The sequence below is a fragment of the Odontesthes bonariensis genome, chromosome 6 (genome assembly GCF_027942865.1).
Source record: "Odontesthes bonariensis isolate fOdoBon6 chromosome 6, fOdoBon6.hap1, whole genome shotgun sequence".
NCBI classification, from domain to species: Eukaryota; Metazoa; Chordata; class Actinopteri; order Atheriniformes; family Atherinopsidae; genus Odontesthes; species Odontesthes bonariensis.
The window spans coordinates 41,060-63,158 of NC_134511.1; the positions used below are offsets into that span (position 1 = coordinate 41,060).

The following is a 22,099-nucleotide window of genomic DNA, read 5'->3' on the forward strand; positions in this document are numbered from 1 at the left end:
TGGCGATTTTGAGAATGTCCTTCTTCAAGTAACACAAATAAGGTAGGAAATCCCAGTTGTTTTTCATATGGTCGCCTAAACACTATTATCAAATAGTCTTCTTGTGACTTGGTTTGTTAGTCGACTCTAGGTGCTTGCAGTCTATCTAGAGCTACTTGCTAAGTAGCCTTGTGTCAGTGCAGTTAGCACCATCTTTTGAAAATAACGGACACACTTTTTACTTTATGTTAGGTTGCCAGCGTGCTTCCTCTGCCATAATGTGATGCGAGTAGATTGGCTTGAGTCGGCTATGTGTCCGCTGTGGCAGCGGACAGACTGGTGTGAGCAACAAGTTTGAACGTAATGTTGTGCCTGTGTGATTTAGCACTGTACGAGGCTACTGTTGGAAGCCCGCCAGGTAGAACTATCTCTTGAAAGTTGTCGCCTACAACTGTTGTGCGTCAGATGAGATGAAATAGAAAGTCCGCACTGTAGCTCATTCACTCCCAGCTCATTTTTTCCAAGATGAAGTTGATCCAAACTTATTTGAAAAAGTTAATTTTCTAAAGGATAAAGTATATGCGATTAAAATGCGATTAATTTCGATTAATTAATTTCAAAGCCTGTAGTTAACGCGATTAAAAATTTTAATCGAGTCACAGCCCTAGTTGACACCCAAAGATGGAAGAATAGCAATTAGAACTTAACCAAAACTGAACTAATGAAAAAGAGAAAACATTTTGTATTGCTGTTTGATACATAACAATAAGAAAAGACAATATTACATAAGTGTGAGAGCTATAAGTATGGTCTTATAAAGTCTGAGAAAAATTATCCAAAGAGAAGACAAATTAAATCATACAAAGTGTAGCATTCTGCAGTATCAAACACCATTCAAAGATGTTTGTTTTCCTTTTACAGTGTGAAAATCACATTTTAGCATGTTCTTCAAATTTCACATAATAAGAAATTGTGTCAAGCACTGCATTTGAGTCATTTATCTAAAAAACCAAAAAACTCTAAGAATAACACAACATTCATTTAATAAAAGTACTCAGACATTCTGTAAGATAACAGTCCAGCGCTTTGTGTAAGATTCCAGTACTGAGAGAGGTCTGTTAAGAATTTAACTTTTGTGTTAGTATTTAACTAATACTAACACTGAGAAGATGGGCTAGAGTTAGCTACCTCTAATACAAGAGGAAACACCACCCTCATTTGTTTGGGTGGTTTGAACCTGATTTTAACTCTTATCTTCAATGAAAAGCAAGTAAAATAATTATTAATGTACAGCTATTTAATCTGAAATCAAACCATATATGAATTTACCCACTTCTATTTTACTGAAGCTAAAACGTTCCAGGTCTGTGGATATGTCTACTTCATTAGGAACTGAAAAATGAGAAGTTGGGTTTATGAACAGGAATGTCAGCTAACGGGTACAAACAGCGACCGTTTTTACCATCAGTGGTCACAGCTTCCTGTAATCTGTTAAGGGTTAGGGTTAATCTGGTAAATATCGCCATGGTTAGGGTTAATCTGGTACATATCGCCGTGGTTAGGGTTAATCTGTTAAATATCGCCGTGGTTAGGGTTAATCTGGTAAATATGGCAGTGGTTAGGGTTAATCTGTTACATATCGCAGTGGTTAGGGTTAATCTGGTAAATATGGCAGTGGTTAGGGTTAATCTGGTAAATATCGCAGTGGTTAGGGTTAATCTGTTACATATCGCAGTGGTTAGGGTTAATCTGTTACATATCGCAGTGGTTAGGGTTAATCTGGTACATATCGCCGTGGTTAGGGTTAATCTGGTACATATCGCAGTGGTTAGGGTTAATCTGTTAAATATCGCAGTGGTTAGGGTTAATCTGTTAAATATCGCAGTGGTTAGGGTTAATCTGTTAAATATCGCAGTGGTTAGGGTTAATCTGGTAAATATGGCAGTGGTTAGGGTTAATCTGTTACATATCGCAGTGGTTAGGGTTAATCTGTTACATATCGCAGTGGTTAGGGTTAATCTGGTACATATCGCCGTGGTTAGGGTTAATCTGGTACATATCGCAGTGGTTAGGGTTAATCTGTTAAATATCGCAGTGGTTAGGGTTAATCTGTTACATATCGCAGTGGTTAGGGTTAATCTGGTAAATATGGCAGTGGTTAGGGTTAATCTGGTAAATATCGCAGTGGTTAGGGTTAATCTGGTACATATCGCAGTGGTTAGGGTTAATCTGTTACATATCGCAGTGGTTAGGGTTAATCTGGTAAATATGGCAGTGGTTAGGGTTAATCTGGTAAATATCGCAGTGGTTAGGGTTAATCTGGTACATATCGCAGTGGTTAGGGTTAATCTGGTACATATCGCAGTGGTTAGGGTTAATCTGGTACATATCGCAGTGGTTAGGGTTAATCTGGTAAATATCGCAGTGGTTAGGGTTAATCTGGTAAATATCGCAGTGGTTAGGGTTAATCTGTTAAATATCGCAGTGGTTAGGGTTAATCTGTTAAATATCGCCGTGGTTAGGGTTAATCTGTTAAATATCGCCGTGGTTAGGGTTAATCTGTTACATATCGCAGTGGTCGTTGCTCAACTGAAGGAGTAAACAGGGTATCTCTGACAGTCCTGGACCTGTTGGAGTGCATTTGCTTCAGATGGGGACTCGGTAACAATTTGAGCTAATAAGATTAAAAAACCTCTCTCCGTCCTGGAAGCACAGAATTGAACCTGATAAGTTTTTTGTCTCTGAATTCTCCAAAAGTCAGAGAATCTCAGGGTTTATTGTATATCAAACAGGTTTTTTAAGTGATGTAGAAGTAATTTGTGGGAATCTTACTATGTGTTGACTGCACATTCTGTGGACTTTCTCTGATTAATCTTACTGTATTATGTGATAAAGCGTTACATTATAAAGGACTTGGTGACCATTATTCCACGCATACAGGGCTCTGTCTCTCGGGTTGTAGTCGAGCATTGACAAGTGGCTGTATTTATTGGTCAGAGGAATATCGATGTATTCGTAGGTGGAGGAGTTGGTGGAGTAGGCGTAGTACACCTTGGTTCCCCCTGAGTACCCATTGGTCACGTATAAGGTTCCACAGATCATGAACGCTTCGCCAGCGCTGCGCTTGGGGTGGTTGGTGGTCCAGCTGCGGATGATCTGCAGAGTGTTGGGGTTCAACTGGCTGAGCACGATGTTTCCGGCGTTCTGATTGGTGGCATATACGGCCCAGAGCCCGCCCTCGTCCACCATCAAGTCGATATCAGAGTGCCCCCCCCAGGAGTAGTGGTACATGTTGTTGTAACCGGCGAAGTCGAGCTGTCGGGAGCGGCTGACCACCGATGTGCTGAAGTCAAACTTCATGATGGTGTGACTCTGAAACTTGTTGAAGTAAACTGATCCGTTATAAACCACCTGACCAGTGCCAGACCAGGGGTGGGGCAGCCGGTGAGAGGTGAAGTTATCGGTCGTCATGAAGTCGTACACCGACTGATACTCCCTAACGAAGCGGTTGTTATGGTAACCATCCATGTACCACACCTGTTTGGAAAGGAAACAAAGAGATAATTAATCTTCTGACCCGGCACAGATCGGGTTCAGCAATTCAAGATTCAAAGGTTTATTGTCATATGTGCAGTTAGAAACGTGTTTCCCTGTACAATGAAATTCTTTGCTTTGTTGCCCGCCCTGGATGTCCAAATATAATAAAAGATAAAATAAGGATGCAACAATATTATAACAGGATTCTTAAATAGAATAGAAATATAAAGATATAGAAATATAGCCTGTGTACATAAACGTGCAGTAGTGCGCTACATTAGCTGTCTTTGTGCAGTAGTCAGCAGTAAGGTGGTTGTGATTGTGATAAATTGCAAGTACATTCTTGTTATCTGGCTGAAATTTAAGCTTTAAGAAAATATGAGTTATCAGCCTGCCTGGTTCTTCTGGAACAGTCTCCTGATGAGCTTTTTGATTCTGCCATTGAACACAATGGACCTTCAGGATGTATTTACTTTCCAAAATGTTTCTATCGAAAGTTAGTGTTCATAGTTTATCTTTCAGCTCAGAATCTGGCTTATAGACGCAGAACCGGGATCATATCAATGTGAATACAGTTAATACTCTGGTGCTTCAGGGGGTCTTCCATTATTTTTTTAAGGTGGGTTAGATGGGTAACATCAAAGTCTACGTCTAAGAAGAAGACATGTTTTGAGTTTCAGTCATTTCAGACGGACATTTTCAGGTAAACAGCCGAAGCTTCGTCCCACTTGTTGTAATAAAAACAAGCTAAAGAAGACTTGGACTGTTATTTCCATGATTTATTATTGTGCTGTTGAAGTGATGGTGCCACTCACTCTGTTGTCTCCAGGTGGCGCCAGCGGGTCGGTCATCCATGAGCCAAACCTGGATCCTGAAGTCTTGATGGTGATTGGCTCAGAGATTCCTGTCAGTTTACCACAAGCTGGAAAACAAACAGCAATGTTCAGAGGTACACCGTGAACACAATAAGAGAAATAATAAAATAAGAGTAAAACAAACGGCAACGTTCAGAGGTACACCGCGAACACAATAAGAGAAATAATAAAATAAGAGTAAAACAAACAGCTTTGCTTCAGTTCAGACAGGAATGTTCACGGGTCTTTTACGTACAATTCTGTTCAACTCCAAGTCTTTCCCTCTGAGTTAGAGCACTTTATAACTTACAGTGCTTATTCATTCTGCTTCAATCTGTTCCAGAATAACTAGTTCAGATCTCCCCCACCCCCTCAGCCCAATAATAAACTAAACAAATCAAATAAACCCACCGAGCCTCTGCATGCAGGCCCTCAGCCGGTCCTCCAGGTTCATCACCCGGCCGTGCAGATCTTGGTAATCCAGACCTCCCAGCTGTTCCTGCAGTGATCCCAGCAGCTCCGTCACGTTAGCCGCCTCCTCTTTAAACTGTCGCACCAGCAGAGCGTCGGCTTTGTAGGCCTCCAGAACCGGGATAAGAGGACGCAACTCCTCCATTTTGGCTTTGATAGACTAACAGACAGCAAAGAATGCAGAAAACAAAAAGTCATCAGATCCGAGTTCCAGCTGTTGGATCCTTCACATTTTATCATGATTACTGAGATCAGAACAAACCAATCTTTGGGGATTTTCTGTAAACTGGAACATTATTGAACCTGTTCAAACTAATGTGTGCCAACAACTTTATTCAATTCAATTCATTTTTATTTATATAGTGCCAAATACAACAAATGTCATCTCAAGGCACTTAGATAATAAAGTCCAATTCAAGCCAATTGGAATTCAATTAATTGTAATCATAATTACAATTAATGTGAACTACAGCTAAAAGTGTTGAATCAAAACACAATTTTTCTATAATATCATATTTCAGAGCAAGAGAAGCTGTAACTTATAGACTTAAGCTATAACTATGATGAGCTATGATGTAATCAGATGAAATAAGCATTTATTTGTACCTTGTATTGCCTGGCGATGTTGCTCTCATGTCCGTCCTCCACCTGTTTGAACTTGTTTTCCAGACCTTTCAGCTGTGTTTCCATCTTCTCCACAAACTGCAGATCTCTGCGGGTTCGCTGGTCCAGAACCTCGATGGACTGACTCATGTTTTGAACCTGAACAAAATCAAAACATTTTATACATTTAATAAAATTGAATATGTTACTCCTGATATTGTACAGTCTGTTTAACATATAACAACAGAGCATTAATACTTTATGGTAAAGATCCTGAGACCATGGTCCTCGGCCGGAAAAGGGTGGAATGCCCTCTCCCGGTCGGGAATGAGATCCTTCCCCAAGTGGAGGAGTTTGAGTATCTCAGGATCTTGTCCACGAGTGAGGGACGAATGGAGCAGGAGGTTGACAGACGGATCGGTGCGGCGTCTGCAGTGATGCGGGCTCTGCACCGGCCCGTCGTGGTGAAGAAGGAGCTGAGCCAGAAGGCGAAGCTCTCAATTTACCGGTCAATCTATGTTCCTATCCTCACCTGTGGTCACGAGCTGTGGGTAGTGACCGAAAGAACGAGATCCTACCCTCACCTATGGTCACGAGCTGTGGGTAGGGACCGAAAGAACGAGATCCTACCCTCACCTGTGGTCACGAGCTGTGGGTAGGGACCGAAAGAACGAGATCCTATCCTCACCTATGGTCACGAGCTGTGGGTAGGGACCGAAAGAACGAGATCCTACCCTCACCTATGGTCACGAGCTGTGGGTAGGGACCGAAAGAACGAGATTCTACCCTCACGAGCTGTGGGTAGGGACCGAAAGAACGAGATCCTACACTCACGAGCTGTGGGTAGGGACCGAAAGAACGAGATCCTACACTCACCTATGGTCACGAGCTGTGGGTAGGGACCGAAAGAACGAGATCCTACACTCACCTATGGTCACGAGCTGTGGGTAGGGACCGAAAGAACGAGATCCTACACTCACCTATGGTCACGAGCTGTGGGTAGGGACCGAAAGAACGAGATCCTACCCTCACCTAAGGGCACGAGCTGTGGGCAGGGACCGAAAGAACGAGTTCCTACCCTCACCTGTGGTCACGAGCTGTGGGTAGTGACCAAAAGAACGAGATCCTACACTCACCTATGGTCACGAGCTGTGGGTAGTGACCGAAAGAACGAGATCCTACCCTCACCTATGGTCACGAGCTGTGGGTAGTGACCGAAAGAACGAGATCCTACACTCACCTATGGTCACGAGCTGTGGGTAGTGACCGAAAGAACGAGATCCTACCCTCACCTATGGTCACGAGCTGTGGGCAGGGACCGAAAGAACGAGATCCTACCCTCACCTGTGGTAACGAGCTGTGGGCAGGGACCGAAAGAACGAGATCCTACACTCACCTATGGTCACGAGCTGTGGGTAGGGACCGAAAGAACGAGATCCTACACTCACCTATGGTCACGAGCTGTGGGTAGGGACCGAAACAACGAGATCCTACCCTCACCTATGGCCACGAGCTGTGGGTAGTGACCGAAAGAACGAGATCCTACCCTCACCTATGGTCACGAGCTGTGGGTAGGGACCGAAAGAACGAGATCCTTCACTCACCTATGGTCACGAGCTGTGGGTAGGGACCGAAAGAACGAGTTCCTACCCTCACGAGCTGTGGGTAGTGACTGAAAGAACGAGTTCCTACCCTCACGAGCTGTGGGTAGGGACCGAAAGAACGAGATCCTACCCTCACCTAAGGGCACGAGCTGTGGGCAGGGACCGAAAGAACGAGTTCCTCCACTCACCTATGGTCACGAGCTGTGGGCAGGGACCGAAAGAACGAGTTCCTACACTCACCTATGGTCACGAGCTGTGGGTAATGACCGAAAGAACGAGATCCTACCCTCACCTGTGGTCACGAGCTGTGGGTAGTGACCGAAAGAACGAGATCCTACCCTCACCTGTGGTAACGAGCTGTGGGTAGTGACCGCAAGAATGAGATCCTACCCTCACCTATGGTCACGAGCTGTGGGTAGTGACCGAAAGAACGAGATCCTACACTCACCTATGGTCACGAGCTGTGGGTAGTGACCGAAAGAACGAGATCCTACCCTCACCTGTGGTCACGAGCTGTGGGTAGTGACCGAAAGAACGAGATCCTACCCTCACCTGTGGTAACGAGCTGTGGGTAGTGACCGAAAGAACGAGTTCCTACCCTCACCTATAGTCACGAGCTGTGGGTAGTGACCGAAAGAACGAGATCCTACCCTCACCTATGGTGACGAGCTGTGGGTAGTGACCGAAAGAACGAGATCCTACCCTCACCTATAGTCACGAGCTGTGGGTAGTGACCGAAAGAACGAGATCCTACCCTCACCTATGGTGACGAGCTGTGGGTAGTCACCGAAAGAACGAGATCCTAATCTCACCTTTGGTCACGAGCTGTGGGTAGTCACCGAAAGAACGAGATCCTAATCTCACCTTTGGTCACGAGCTGTGGGTAGTGACCGAAAGAACGAGATCCTACCCTCACCTGTGGTAACGAGCTGTGGGTAGTCACCGAAAGAACGAGATCCTAATCTCACCTTTGGTCACGAGCTGTGGGTAGGGACCGAAAGAACGAGATCCTACCCTCACCTATGGTCACGAGCTGTGGGTAGTCACCGAAAGAACGAGATCCTAATCTCACCTATGGTCACGAGCTGTGGGTAGTTACAGAAAGAACGAGATCGCGAACACAAGCGGACGAAATGAGTTTCCTCCGCAGGGTGTCTGGGCTCTCCCTTAGAGATAGGGTGAGAAGCTCGGTCATCCGGGAGGGGCTCGGAGTAGAACCGCTGCTCCTCCGCATCCAGAGGAGTCAGATGAGGTGGCTCGGGCATCTGGTTAGGATGCCTCCTGGACGCCTATCTTCCGCTTGTCCCGATCCCCGGACAAGCGGAAGATGGATGGATGGATGGATGTTTCTCACCTTCTCCAGCAGCTGTCGCAGCTGTTTGGTTCGGGCATCTCTGGAGCAGACCGTCTGCTGAGGAGCCACAACAGTGCAAACACATCGGCCCTCAGAGTCCTGAGCCGAGCTGTACACCTGCCAGCCCTCCTCAGGGGTGGAAGGACCCACCTAATGGGGTAATGATGAGAATTATGAACTCTTATGACAACAGTGGAAATAAATGTAGTTCAAGCTGACTGTAGTTGAAGTAAGCAGATTTATTTCTAACTGCTTTAAGTGGAGGATTGGAAACAGGTCACATTTCAGGCTGTTCACCTGTCAGACCTGCTCAGGAGCACATGGCCCACATCATCCCCGCCTTATACAGACATCTTAAATTATTGAAATTCAAAGAGTGTTTTCTGTCCTCTGCTGGCTGAACTTAATATAACAGCGTGACCCATTTCTGTGCATCAGTGAAACTGATCTGAGGACAGTTTCACCTGTAATCTGAGTATTTAAGGTGTGGTTAAAGGATATTCTGTAGATTTATTACAGAACTACCTAACCCTATTATTACCCTAACCCTTACTCAAGACACCAAAATAAGAATGAATCGTTTTTATTTGATTCTGAAGGAAGAGAGCTGAACCCACTGCAGTTCAGATGTTTTTCTCTCTTCAGTTTCACTGTTTCCAGCCTGATCATCAGAGACAAAAACAATCTAAGTCGTGCAGCTCGAGATGCTCAGAAAACCAAACTGTGGACATAAAACCAAACTGTGGACATAAAACCAAACTGTGGATATAAAAACGAACTTTTCATTCGGACCGAGCAGAAGGATGAAATGTGTGAACTATGTGAGAATCTAACAGACTCAAAGATGTGTTCATCCCACAGTATTGTGGAATGTTTTTAAACCGGGAGAAGACGTTTCAGTATCATCACATTCTTTATCGGTCTTTGTAAGAATGAAGTAAAGCTGAAACTGTTCTTTGTTTTAAATGCTGAATTCCTCTGAACATCATCTGAACTCCTCTCAGTTGTATTTCCACCACTGATAATCTCTGCTTCTTCCCTCGGACGCTCCGGGTTCCTTCTCCAGTCAGAAGTCAAATGTTTCCGTGTCCTTCTGGGATTGAGTTTCAGTCACATGACGCAGAACATTAAACATCATCAGATATCTTTGAGCAGCCGAATGTTTAACGGTCTTTACCTTTGGTATTTGTAAAATATGAACTAATTCAGTATTTCTGTAGCAGCTCTGCAGTTTATTATTAATCCTAATCTGCTGTAATAAATCCTTTAATAATCCAGATTATTAGCAGTTTTATTATCAGATCTTATCATATACTGAACACTGATTACCATCATGTTTCTGTTTCTGTACTAAAGCAAAGCACCTGGGCTTCATCTTTAGTTTTAGGTTAAATCTGAGCTGAGTTTACCTGAGATTCAGTTTTTATTTACATCTGGAACAAACATCTGGAGGTAAAGCTACAGAAGTTCATTCTGGGACTGATCGGTGGTGGAAAACAGTTTATTTCTGAGAGTATCAGCTTGTGTAAGAATGTAAAAAAACGACTGAAAGATATTAAAGAAACATGTTGGAATCTGATCAAAGAGTAATCAGCAAGGAATTTTCTGAAAAACATGGCGTATCAGAGCTGAGTGGAACAGCATGAAGCTGCAGCAGCGAGAACCCTAACAGAACATTAACAGAACATTAACAGAACCCTAACAGAACATTAACAGAACCCTAACCCTAACCCTAACAGAACATTAACAGAACCCTAACAGAACCCTAACAGAACATTAACAGAACCCTAACCCTAACCCTAACAGAACATTAACAGAACATTAACAGAACCCTAACAGAACCCTAACCCTAACAGAACATTAACAGAACATTAACAGAACCCTAACAGAACCCTAACAGAACCCTAACAGAACATTAACAGAACCCTAACAGAACATTAACAGAACCCTAACAGACCATTAACAGAACCCTAACAGAACCCTAACAGAACCCTAACAGACCATTAACAGAACCCTAACAGAACCCTAACAGAACACTAACAGAACATTAACAGAACCCTAACAGACCATTAACAGAACCCTAACAGAACCCTAACAGAACCCTAACAGACCATTAACAGAACCCTAACAGACCATTAACAGAACCCTAACAGAACATTAACAGAACCCTAACAGAACATAAGGAGAAGCCGAGCTGTTACCACTTTGAATTGCCTTGTGTACGAATGTGCTCTATAAATAAAATTACCTTGTGTACGAGTTGTGCTCTATAAATAAAATTGCCTTGTGTATGAGTTGTGCTCTATAAATAAAATTGCCTTCCCTTACCAGAGTGACGTGCGATCCGATGAGCAGCAGCAGCAGATAAAGATGATTCTCTTCAGACTCCATCTGTTCCTGAAACCAAAAACACGTCTTCAACTCAACCTGGTTCTGAATCTGGTTACTGGCCCGTTTATCAGATTATTGGCAGATCTATCCGGTTATCTGGCTCTCTGCTCATTGACTCGGTTACTAACTCGTTTATCTGATTGATGCATCTGTCTGTTCTTCCTCTGCTCCTCCTCCTCCTCCTCCTCTCTTCGTCTTTTCTGATGCGACGCCAAAAATCAGTTGAGTGGAAACAAGATCCTTCTGCGCAGGGAGCGAGATGATGTCACAACGGAGCTGGAGAACAGATCCGTGAAGCAGCAGGAAGAAGAGGAGGGGGAGGAAGAGGAGGAAGAAGAGGAGGGGGAGGAAGAGGAGGAGGGGGAGGAGGAGCTGCCCAGGGTGCTGAGAGAGGGTTTCTGTGTGTGTCCGTGTGTGCATGTGCATGTGAATGTGTGCATGTGTGTGCGCAGGAAGCCATTTGGCCTGAGGAAGAAAATGTCGGTTCTTTAATATTTATAAGATTTTTCAATGTTATTCAGATCCGACACGTAAAATGTGTTTTTCTATCATATTTTAGATTAAAATAAATGATACAAACATGAGGTATTTTGGACTAAAGACGTATTTCTATGCTTTAACATTTTTATTGTGACCTGATATTTGGTTCCTATTCATCCATGAAACCGTCAGATTCATCAGAATTTAATTATTTCTCTCGGGGGTTAAATTCTTCTCCTGAAGATTTATTTCCTCCAGTTTCAAAAGGATGAAGATGAGCAGGGACGATTTAAAACATTTAAAGGTATTTTACCATCATTAGAACCACTTTACACTGTAAGAGGCTGTAACTGACTTTAGGATTTAATTTATTTTTTTTTTTTTATAATATGTTTATTGTGCAAACTTCAAAGCATATTACAGATAAAACACAAATCAGCTGTAAGTAGGAAGTCTGACATTTTTTTGTTTCTTTTTCCCTGGAGATAAAACCAGTTGTAAGAGAGCATCCAGACAAAATACCAAATGACCAACACCCCCAATTCACCCACCCACCCTGCCTAGTCTTGCACAATGTACAAAGTTCACTTTATATGGTAAATAAGAGGTCAAGAAAAAATAAATAAATAAATAAAAAAGAAAATAATAGAATAGCAACCATTGTAATAGTAACAGTAAATAAATAAATAGTAGTAGTAATAATAATAATAATAATGAAACACACAATAACAAAAAAAAAAAAAAAAAAAGAAAGAAATTATGGTCAAATTTAGGAGTCTATCAAAGTTAAAGAGTTGACATAGGAAAGAAAGGGGTCCCATATTCTGTGATATCTTTTCACAGATCCTCTGACTGTGTGTTTGATTTTCTCTAAATGAAGAAAAGACATTAAATCTTTTAACCAGGAGGTTGTGCCAGGGGGATTAGGACTCTTCCAATGTAACAAAATGCGTCGCTTGGCTATGAGGGCAGCAAACGCAACGAGGTCAGCCTGATATTTATTAAACTTGCCCGTAGGAGACACACCAAAAATAGCAATTAAGGGACAAGGGGTCAAGGGGATGCCCAGAATTACAGAGAGGGAGTTAAAGAAAGACGACCAGAAGGAGCTGAGCTTAGGGCAGGAGAAAAATGTGTGTGTGTGGTCTGCTGGGGAGAGAGAGCATCGAACACAAGAATCATCTGTATCAGGAAATAGTCTCTTTAGCCTGGCCTTAGTATAGTGGACCCTATGAACCACTTTAAACTGAATAAGGCTCATACGAGCACAAGTACAAGTGGAGCTGATCCTAAGCAGGGACTCCCTCCACCAGTCCTCGTCCAGCCCCAGCCCGAGCTCCTTCTCCCATGTGCCCCTTAGCCATGAAAGGGAAGATACTTGTGTAGAGAGTAAAAGGTTATAAATTGACCCAATGCTGTTTTGTGATTTTGATGATGAAGACATTATATTCTCTAAAAGAGTCTTCTCAGGCAGTTTAGGAAAAGATGTAAAATTAGTCCTTACAAAACTACGAAGTTGGAAATATCTAAATCGACCTTGAATTGACAGGCCAAATTTAGTGACAAGGTTTTCCAAACTACCAAATGTTTCATCTAGAAAAAGATCACAAAAAGAAACCAGGCCTTTCTTTTTCCATAGTTTAAAAGCTGGGTCTAGCAGAGAAGGTAGAAACAGGTGGTTGTTGCAAATAGGGGAAAGGACAGAGGAAGATTTTAATCCAAAATGTTGCCTGAACTGTTTCCAGATTTTTAGCGAGGAAAGTACAACAGGGTTATTAGTATACTGAGAGGGGCGCGTTGTGAGCGGAGCAAAAAGCAATGCGGGTAGAGAGGATGAAGTGCAAGAGCTAGCTTCTATAAGACACCAGTTAGTGTCAGGGGAATGATACCATGATTTAAGCTTTTGGAGGTTAGCGGCCCAGTAATACAACTGCATATTGGGAAGTGCAAGGCCCCCATCTTGTTTGGGCCTCTGGAGGATAGATATTTGAATCCTGGGGGGCTTGCCTGCCCAGATGTAAGAAAGTAGAATGGTGTTGAGGGATTTAAAAAAAGATTTGGAGAGGAAGAGAGGGAGAGTTTGAAAAAGAAATAGGAACCGGGGTAATACATTCATTTTAATTGTTTCGATACGACCCACTAGTGAAAGAGGTAACACACCCCATCTCTGTAGGTCTAATCTAATCTTCTCAGTCAATTCCACAAAATTATTCTTAAAAAGTGAGCTATAGGAATGTGAAATGTTTACACCTAAGTATTTAAAGCCACTAGGAGATAGATGGAAGGGCAGCACGTCAGGAGAAATTGATTTTGCTAACCGGTTAACAGGAAAACATACACTTTTTGTGATATTCAGCTTATAACCAGAAAATATTCCGAAGGTCTCTAACAAATTTACTATTCCACCAACACACTTTACTGGGTCTTGAACGTATAATAATAAATCATCAGCATATAGTGCTACTCTGTGTTCAACCCCTCCCCTGATTACACCTGAAAATAATGTGGAAGCTTTCAGGGCAATAGACAGAGGCTCTATAGCGAGAGCAAAAAGCAGCGGTGAAAGGGGGCATCCTTGGCGCGTGCCACGCGAAAGAGGGAAAGGAGGTGAAATTTCTGAATTTGTTTTAACTCTTGCCAACGGAGCAGAGTAGAGAAGGCGAATCCATGAGATAAACTTAGGGCCGAATCCAAATTTCTGGAGGATAGTAAACAGATACTGCCACTCCACCCGATCGAATGCCTTCTCCGCATCGAGTGAAATAACCATCTCAGGGTTTGGAGAAGCAGAGGGAGTCAAGATCACATTTAGAAGTCTACGTACACTAGACGACAACTGACGGCCCAAAATAAAGCCTGTTTGATCCTCTGATATAATGTCAGGGAGGCATGTCTCAAGTCGGCATGCCAGTATCTTTGCCAGCAACTTCACATCATTGTTAAGCAAGCTAATTGGTCTGTAGCTACTACATGAATTTGGGTCTTTATCTTTTTTAAGTATAAGAGATATCAGCGCCTCATTTAGTGTTGGCGGCAAAACACCCCGTTCTAACGAATCATTGAAAACATCTAGTAATAAAGGGGCAAGCTGTACAGCAAACTTTTTAAAGAACTCAGCTGAGAAACCGTCTGGGCCAGGGCTTTTATTATTCTGCATCAGAGAAATGCAATAAGTGATTTCTTGTAGACTTAATGGTTTATCTAAATTTTCTGCTGATTCTCTATTTACAGTTGGTATATCTAAATTGTTAAGAAATGACTCCATGGCCGAGGTATCAGGGGGAGGTTCTGATTTGTAAAGGTTAGAATAAAACGAAGAGAATTCAATATTTATGTTTGCTGGATCTGTTGTCAATTTCTGGGAAGCGTCATATATTTGTGAAATAAAGTGAGAGGCACGCTGATGCTTCAGCTGCGAGGCTAAAAGGCGACTGGCTCTGTCCCCATGCTCATAATAAGTTGCTCTCGTCCGTTGCAATAGGTGTTCCGCTTTACCTGTTGATAGGAGGTCAAATTCGGTCTGCAGCTGCAGACGTTTAGTAGCCAGAGCAGGATCTGGTGAAGAGGCATGCTGCCTATCAATGTCTAAGATAGAGTCCATAAGTTGTCGCTGCCTCAACCTTCTGGTCTTGGACAAGTGCGCACTGAAAGAGATGATACGCCCACGTAAAAAGGCTTTCAGTGTTTCCCACAGAAGCGATGGGGAAACGTGATCAGACCTATTAGTCTCTAAAAAGAAATCAATCTCCGAAGATACATAGTTACAGAACTCTGCATTGGCCAGTAAACCCGTGTTCAACTTCCAGCCTCCCTGGTGCCTATGTGAACCCGAGGGGAAACAAAGCTCGAGTATGTGAGGAGCATGGTCCGAAGTTACTATGGCAGTGTAATCTGTAGATCTGACGAGAGGTAAAAGGGCCTTATCAATAAAGAAAAAATCTATGCGGGAATAGACTTGATGGACAGTAGAGAAATAAGAAAAGTCTTTAGCATTAGGGTGAAAGAAACGCCAAGGGTCAACACACCCCACCCGATCCATCAGTGTTAATAAAGTCTTGGACATTGCTGTTGGTGCGGTTGATCTGGGCTGTGAACGATCAAGGCTTGGATCGACGACACAGTTGAAATCTCCTCCTAGTATAAGATGATGAGTATCTAAATTTGGCAGATGGGAAAATAACGTGGACATAAAATCTGGGCTATCCCAATTAGGTGCATACACGCTGACTAACACAACAGGAGTTTGATAAAGAATACCAGAAACTATAATGTAACGACCACCAGGATCAGAGTATATATGATCAGAGACAAACTTAATTCGTTTATGTACTAAAATGGCTGTGCCTCTGGATTTACTGTTAAAATTGGAGTGAAATATCTGCCCAACCCATGGTTTACGGAGCCTAGTGTGGTCAACTGTACGCAGGTGAGTCTCCTGCAAAAAAGCAATATCAGTGGAGAGATACTTTAAGTGTGAAAAGACTCTGGCACGCTTACACTGCCCCCCCAAACCCCGCACATTCCAAGTAATAATATTAATTTTATGTCCGGCAACTCCCCCCGGCACTACAGAAGCATTTGCCATTTATGATACACAAGGTAGATAAGACTGAGTGAAACCAGTAATTTGGGACCAAAGGTAGAGAAAGAGGAAAGGGAAAAAACAAACAAACAAGCCAGCAAAAAAAAACAAACAAGGCAAACAACAACGAACAAGGCGCACAGCCCCCACCCACCCCACCCCACTCCCCACATATAGCTTACATCTGTTGAGAGATACAGTAATATATGTCTGATGCCCGCTCGAATAAAACCGACGAGCTGCCAGAGCCAGTGTACATACAACCGGTTAATCATGTAGTGTTACCTGCTCCTTACATTGTATTTTTAATACCCTGGATATTACGGTCAACCCAGAGGGAGAGATAAAGCATCCTGAAAAACGCGTCGCAACCGCGAGCTTTAAAGAGGCTATACTCAGTAACATAACAGTGCACAGGTGCCTGCACAGTAGCTGTATTGCAGATAGGCTGTAAATTATAATGTGCCATTGCATAGACCCAAGCCTACAGCAACACTACACATAGTACCAAAAATGGTTAGGACTACTGCTACTGTCATAACGAACAAGAATGAACGTAACTTTAACAGCAAGCCAACAAAAGTCCGATAACATATTGTAACTAATACCTTAGCCAAAGTAGCATCACCTGAATGTATTTTTACTCCATCGTTAAAGCCTCCTAGGCTGGAAAGTTTTGCCGGTAGAAAGTCTCCGCGGCCTCGGGAGAGTTGAAGATGTGTTCCCTGTTGTTGTGGGTGACTCGGAGGCGCGCTGGGTACAGCACACCGAACTTCACTCCCCGCCGGTAGAGAAGCCCCTTGACCGGGTTAAATGCTGCTCGCCTCCTCGCCACCGCTGCGCTGAAATCCTCGTAGATTTTAATTCCGTGGCCGTTGTAAGAAGAGTCCTTGTGTGACTTTGCCCACCTCAGAACAGCCTCTTTCTCCATGTAGCGGTGAAACCTGACGATAACAGGACGTGGAGGATCATCCGGTCGGGGTTTCGGCTGCAGGCTGCGGTGTGCGCGGTCCAGCTCAGGCGGTCCAGAGAGCAGGTCTCCCAGTAAATCAGTGAACAACTTGGCCATAAAGACCCTAGCATCTTTTCCCTCCACGTTCTCCGGGAGTCCCAGCACACGGACATTTTGGCGTTTTGAGCGGGACTCCAAGTCCTCCACCTTTGCCTTGAGCTCTGTATTCTCTTTCACCACCGATCCCAGGTCAGACTGGAGCCCGCTCACGTCCAGTTCTAGTTGCGTTATCCTGTCGCTGTGGTCGGATAAGCTAGTCTCCATCTCTTTCATAGTAGAAGTTTGTGCCGCCAAGCTCAGCTGGAAGGATTCGACCGACGACCGGATAGGTTCCAGTGAGCTATTTAGTAAAGCTGTGAGTTCGACGGTTATATTCCTTCTCATTTTTTCAAGTTCTAGGACGAGCGTCTCCGTCGTTAATGGTGCCACAGGATCCTCCGCCATGCTGTCACAGGCTTTAGCACCCTGCTGCTTTTCAGTTTTACCGCCCGATTTACCCGCTTTACTCATTCTGCCTCAGAGTTTCGTTAAACGAAGTAGTCGTTTCAGGATTAGGAACTATGTGACGAGAAAAGGTATTTTGTGAATAAGCTAAACTGAAAAGATGCGGAGCTCGGACAATGTGCGTCTTACCACCACATGGCGTAACCCGGAAGCCCCCAGGATTTAATATTTTAACACAAAGACTTACTTATGATGCATTATCTGCATGGAAACAGTTCAAAGATTAAAAGAAGTTCACATTTTCAATGAGCATTCACAAAGCTTTATATCTTATCCTAACTCGCACTGAACACATTTTACGCAGGAGTTTTTCCTTTAATGTGATTCTCGTGCACGACTTTAGAGCGCTCAGTACGGTGATTGGTTGTTTGAGGGCGAAACTCTTACACAACATTCCACAAAAATCAACGAAAAACCAGGAAATAGCCTGATGAACTCCTATCAAATAGTTCTGGACAGTTAGCAGAATAAAGGCATTTATTTATTATTACAGATCCTCATTAGTCCTCACCACAGTGAAGGCTATTATTCCTGGGCTCCAAATATTCACACTTCAAACTACAAACATAATCCAATAAAATAAAATACAATCTCTGAGATTCTGCAGAAATCAGAGACTGTCCTACTTTCCCCAAGTATTCCCATGTTTGTTCATGTAGGCAGATAATGGTCAATAATTAAATTTAAAGAACATACAGCCTTTAGTGGTCGTAAGATGATGGCATTCATCTCAAAGGTCCACCACCCCTTTCCACCTTTGTGGCTTGTGAAACTAAAGACAAGTAAATAGGTTACGATTCCTCTGCTGTGATATGAAAACATTCATAATGTCAGGAGGGGGTGGGTGGTGAGGTAGGACACGGATGTACAAAAGCAAACTGGGTTTATTTACAAAAACAAAAGTTAAACAAAAGTTAAACAAAAGTTAAACAAAAGTTAAACAAAAGCGCGGCTGAGCTGGAAGAGATAAATGAGACTGTGACAAAAAACCAAAAGACATGAAACATGAAAAATACTTAGCTTGGTTGGTCATGAAGAAGATGTGGTGTGAAAGTGCCAGGATCTGACAAAAGGACGGGAAACTGGAAACTAAATAGAGGGCTGGGAGTGATTGGAGACAGGGAGCAGCTGGTGACAATGACTAACAGGTGACGGGAATTAACTAATGACCAGAGTGAGGGGAAAAACAATGACAAGACTAAAAACAAGAACTCAAAACCAAGACATGAACTGAAAAACAAAACAAAACCTAAAACATAATAAAACATAAAACTAAGAACATGAGAAATGTCCCATGGGAGTGACACATAAGTCATATTCCCCTTCATCATTTGTAGAGGCGGGTCTTTATCAGCTGTCATAATAAGACCTGATGACAGGTATGAACAAACAACCTGTATGACCATTTCAGGTGGAGAAATCTGGTTTTCTACAGTGAGTCAATTTGATCTTTTTCTAGGAGTGTTGAACTGTTCAGATTCAGGAATATTAGTACACTGTTACAATGTTAATTCACTCAATGTTGGGTTTGGGTAACGTATTCAGTAAATGTTGGGTTTGGGTAACGTGTTCAGTAAATGCTGGGTTTGGGTAACGTATTCAGTAAATGTTGGGTTTGGGTAACGTGTTCAGTAAATGCTGGGTTTGGGTAACGTGTTCAGTAAATGCTGGGTTTGGGTAACGTGTTCAGTAAATGTTGGGTTTGGTTAACTTGTTCAGTAAATGTTGGGTTTGGGTAACGTGTTCAGTAAATGTTGGGTTTGGGTAACGTGTTCAGTAAATGTTGGGTTTGGGTAACTTGTTCAGTAAATGTTGGGTTTGGGTAACGTGTTCAGTAAATGCTGGGTTTGGGTAACGTGTTCAGTAAATGTTGGGTTTGGGTAACGTGTTCAGTAAATGTTGGGTTTGGGTAACTTGTTCAGTAAATGTTGGGTTTGGGTAACGTGTTCAGTAAATGTTGGGTTTGGGTAACTTGTTCAGTAAATGTTGGGTTTGGGTAACTTGTTCAGTAAATGCTGGGTTTGGGTAACGTGTTCAGTAAATGCTGGGTTTGGGTAACGTGTTCAGTAAATGTTGGGTTTGGGTAACGTGTTCAGTAAATGTTGGGTTTGGGTAACGTATTCAGTAAATGTTGGGTTTGGGTTATGTGTTCAGTAAATGTTGGGTTTGGGTAACGTGTTCAGTAAATGTTGGGTTTGGGTAACGTGTTCAGTAAATGTTGGGTTTGGGTTACGTGTTCAGTAAATGTTGGGTTTGGGTAATGTGTTCAGTAAATGCTGGGTTTGGGTAATGTGTTCAGTAAATGCTGGGTTTGGGTAACGTATTCAGTAAATGTTGGGTTTGGGTAACGTATTCAGTAAATGTTGGGTTTGGGTAACGTGTTCAGTAAATGTTGGGTTTGGGTAACGTGTTCAGTAAATGTTGGGTTTGGGTAACGTGTTCAGTAAATGTTGGGTTTGGGTAACGTATTCAGTAAATGTTGGGTTTGGGTAACGTGTTCAGTAAATGCTGGGTTTGGGTAACTTGTTCAGTAAATGTTGGGTTTAGGGAACGTGTTCAGTAAATGTTGGGTTTAGGTAACGTGTTCAGTAAATGTTGGGTTTGGGTAACGTGTTCAGTAAATGTTGGGTTTGGGTAATGTGTTCAGTAAATGCTGGGTTTGGGTAACGTGTTCAGTAAATGTTGGGTTTGGGTAACGTGTTCAGTAAATGTTGGGTTTGGGTAACGTGTTCAGTAAATGCTGGGTTTGGGTAACGTGTTCAGTAAATGTTGGGTTTGGGTAACGTGTTCAGTAAATGCTGGGTTTGGGTAACTTGTTCAGTAAATGTTGGGTTTAGGGAACGTGTTCAGTAAATGTTGGGTTTAGGTAATATATTCAGTAAATGTTGGGTTTGGGTAACGTGTTCAGTAAATGCTGGGTTTGGGTAACGTGTTCAGTAAATGTTGGGTTTGGGTAACGTGTTCAGTAAATGTTGGGTTTGGGTAACGTATTCAGTAAATGTTGGGTTTGGGTTATGTGTTCAGTAAATGTTGGGTTTGGGTAATGTGTTCAGTAAATGTTGGGTTTGGGTAACGTGTTCAGTAAATGCTGGGTTTGGGTAACGTGTTCAGTAAATGTTGGGTTTGGGTAACGTGTTCAGTAAATGCTGGGTTTGGGTAACGTATTCAGTAAATGCTGGGTTTGGGTAACGTGTTCAGTAAATGTTGGGTTTGGGTAACGTGTTCAGTAAATGCTGGGTTTGGGTAACGTGTTCAGTAAATGTTGGGTTTGGGTAACGTGTTCAGTAAATGTTGGGTTTGGGTAACGTGTTCAGTAAATGTTGGGTTTGGGTAACGTGTTCAGTAAATGCTGGGTTTGGGTAACGTGTTCAGTAAATGTTGGGTTTGGGTTACGTGTTCAGTAAATGTTGGGTTTGGGTAACGTGTTCAGTAAATGTTGGGTTTGGGTAACGTGTTCAGTAAATGTTGGGTTTGGGTTACGTGTTCAGTAAATGTTGGGTTTGGGTAATGTGTTCAGTAAATGCTGGGTTTGGGTAATGTGTTCAGTAAATGCTGGGTTTGGGTAACGTATTCAGTAAATGTTGGGTTTGGGTAACGTATTCAGTAAATGTTGGGTTTGGGTAACGTGTTCAGTAAATGTTGGGTTTGGGTAACGTGTTCAGTAAATGTTGGGTTTGGGTAATGTGTTCAGTAAATGTTGGGTTTGGGTAACGTGTTCAGTAAATGTTGGGTTTGGGTAACGTATTCAGTAAATGTTGGGTTTGGGTAATGTGTTCAGTAAATGTTGGGTTTGGGTAACGTGTTCAGTAAATGTTGGGTTTGGGTAACGTGTTCAGTAAATGTTGGGTTTGGGTAACGTATTCAGTAAATGTTGGGTTTGGGTAACGTGTTCAGTAAATGCTGGGTTTGGGTAACTTGTTCAGTAAATGTTGGGTTTAGGGAACGTGTTCAGTAAATGTTGGGTTTAGGTAACGTGTTCAGTAAATGTTGGGTTTGGGTAACGTGTTCAGTAAATGTTGGGTTTGGGTAACGTATTCAGTAAATGTTGGGTTTGGGTTATGTGTTCAGTAAATGTTGGGTTTGGGTAATGTGTTCAGTAAATGTTGGGTTTGGGTAACGTGTTCAGTAAATGCTGGGTTTGGGTAACGTGTTCAGTAAATGTTGGGTTTGGGTAACGTGTTCAGTAAATGCTGGGTTTGGGTAACGTATTCAGTAAATGCTGGGTTTGGGTAACGTGTTCAGTAAATGTTGGGTTTGGGTAACGTGTTCAGTAAATGCTGGGTTTGGGTAACGTGTTCAGTAAATGTTGGGTTTGGGTAACGTGTTCAGTAAATGTTGGGTTTGGGTAACGTGTTCAGTAAATGCTGGGTTTGGGTAACGTGTTCAGTAAATGTTGGGTTTGGGTAACGTGTTCAGTAAATGTTGGGTTTGGGTAACGTGTTCAGTAAATGTTGGGTTTGGGTAACGTGTTCAGTAAATGCTGGGTTTGGGTAACGTGTTCAGTAAATGTTGGGTTTGGGTTATGTGTTCAGTAAATGTTGGGTTTGGGTTATGTGTTCAGTAAATGTTGGGTTTGGGTAACGTGTTCAGTAAATGTTGGGTTTGGGTAACGTGTTCAGTAAATGTTGGGTTTGGGTTACGTGTTCAGTAAATGTTGGGTTTGGGTAATGTGTTCAGTAAATGCTGGGTTTGGGTAATGTGTTCAGTAAATGCTGGGTTTGGGTAACG

At 42.7% G+C, this 22,099-nt stretch overlaps 1 protein-coding gene across 1 annotated transcript; it reads right to left on the reverse strand.

Annotated features, from left to right (window-relative positions):
• Positions 1-705: 705 nt before the first annotated feature.
• On the reverse strand, positions 706-11,089 carry LOC142381753 (noelin-like). The gene is made up of 7 exons (XM_075466951.1): positions 10,922-11,089; positions 10,731-10,799; positions 8,403-8,552; positions 5,448-5,603; positions 4,782-5,001; positions 4,332-4,438; positions 706-3,516 (listed from the first exon to the last, which is right to left on the reverse strand). The coding sequence occupies exons 1-7, from the start codon at positions 10,940-10,942 to the stop codon at positions 2,854-2,856; spliced, it is 1,386 nt and encodes a 461-aa protein (XP_075323066.1). The 5' UTR covers positions 10,943-11,089; the 3' UTR covers positions 706-2,853.
• Between the last annotated feature and the right edge of the window lie 11,010 nt (positions 11,090-22,099).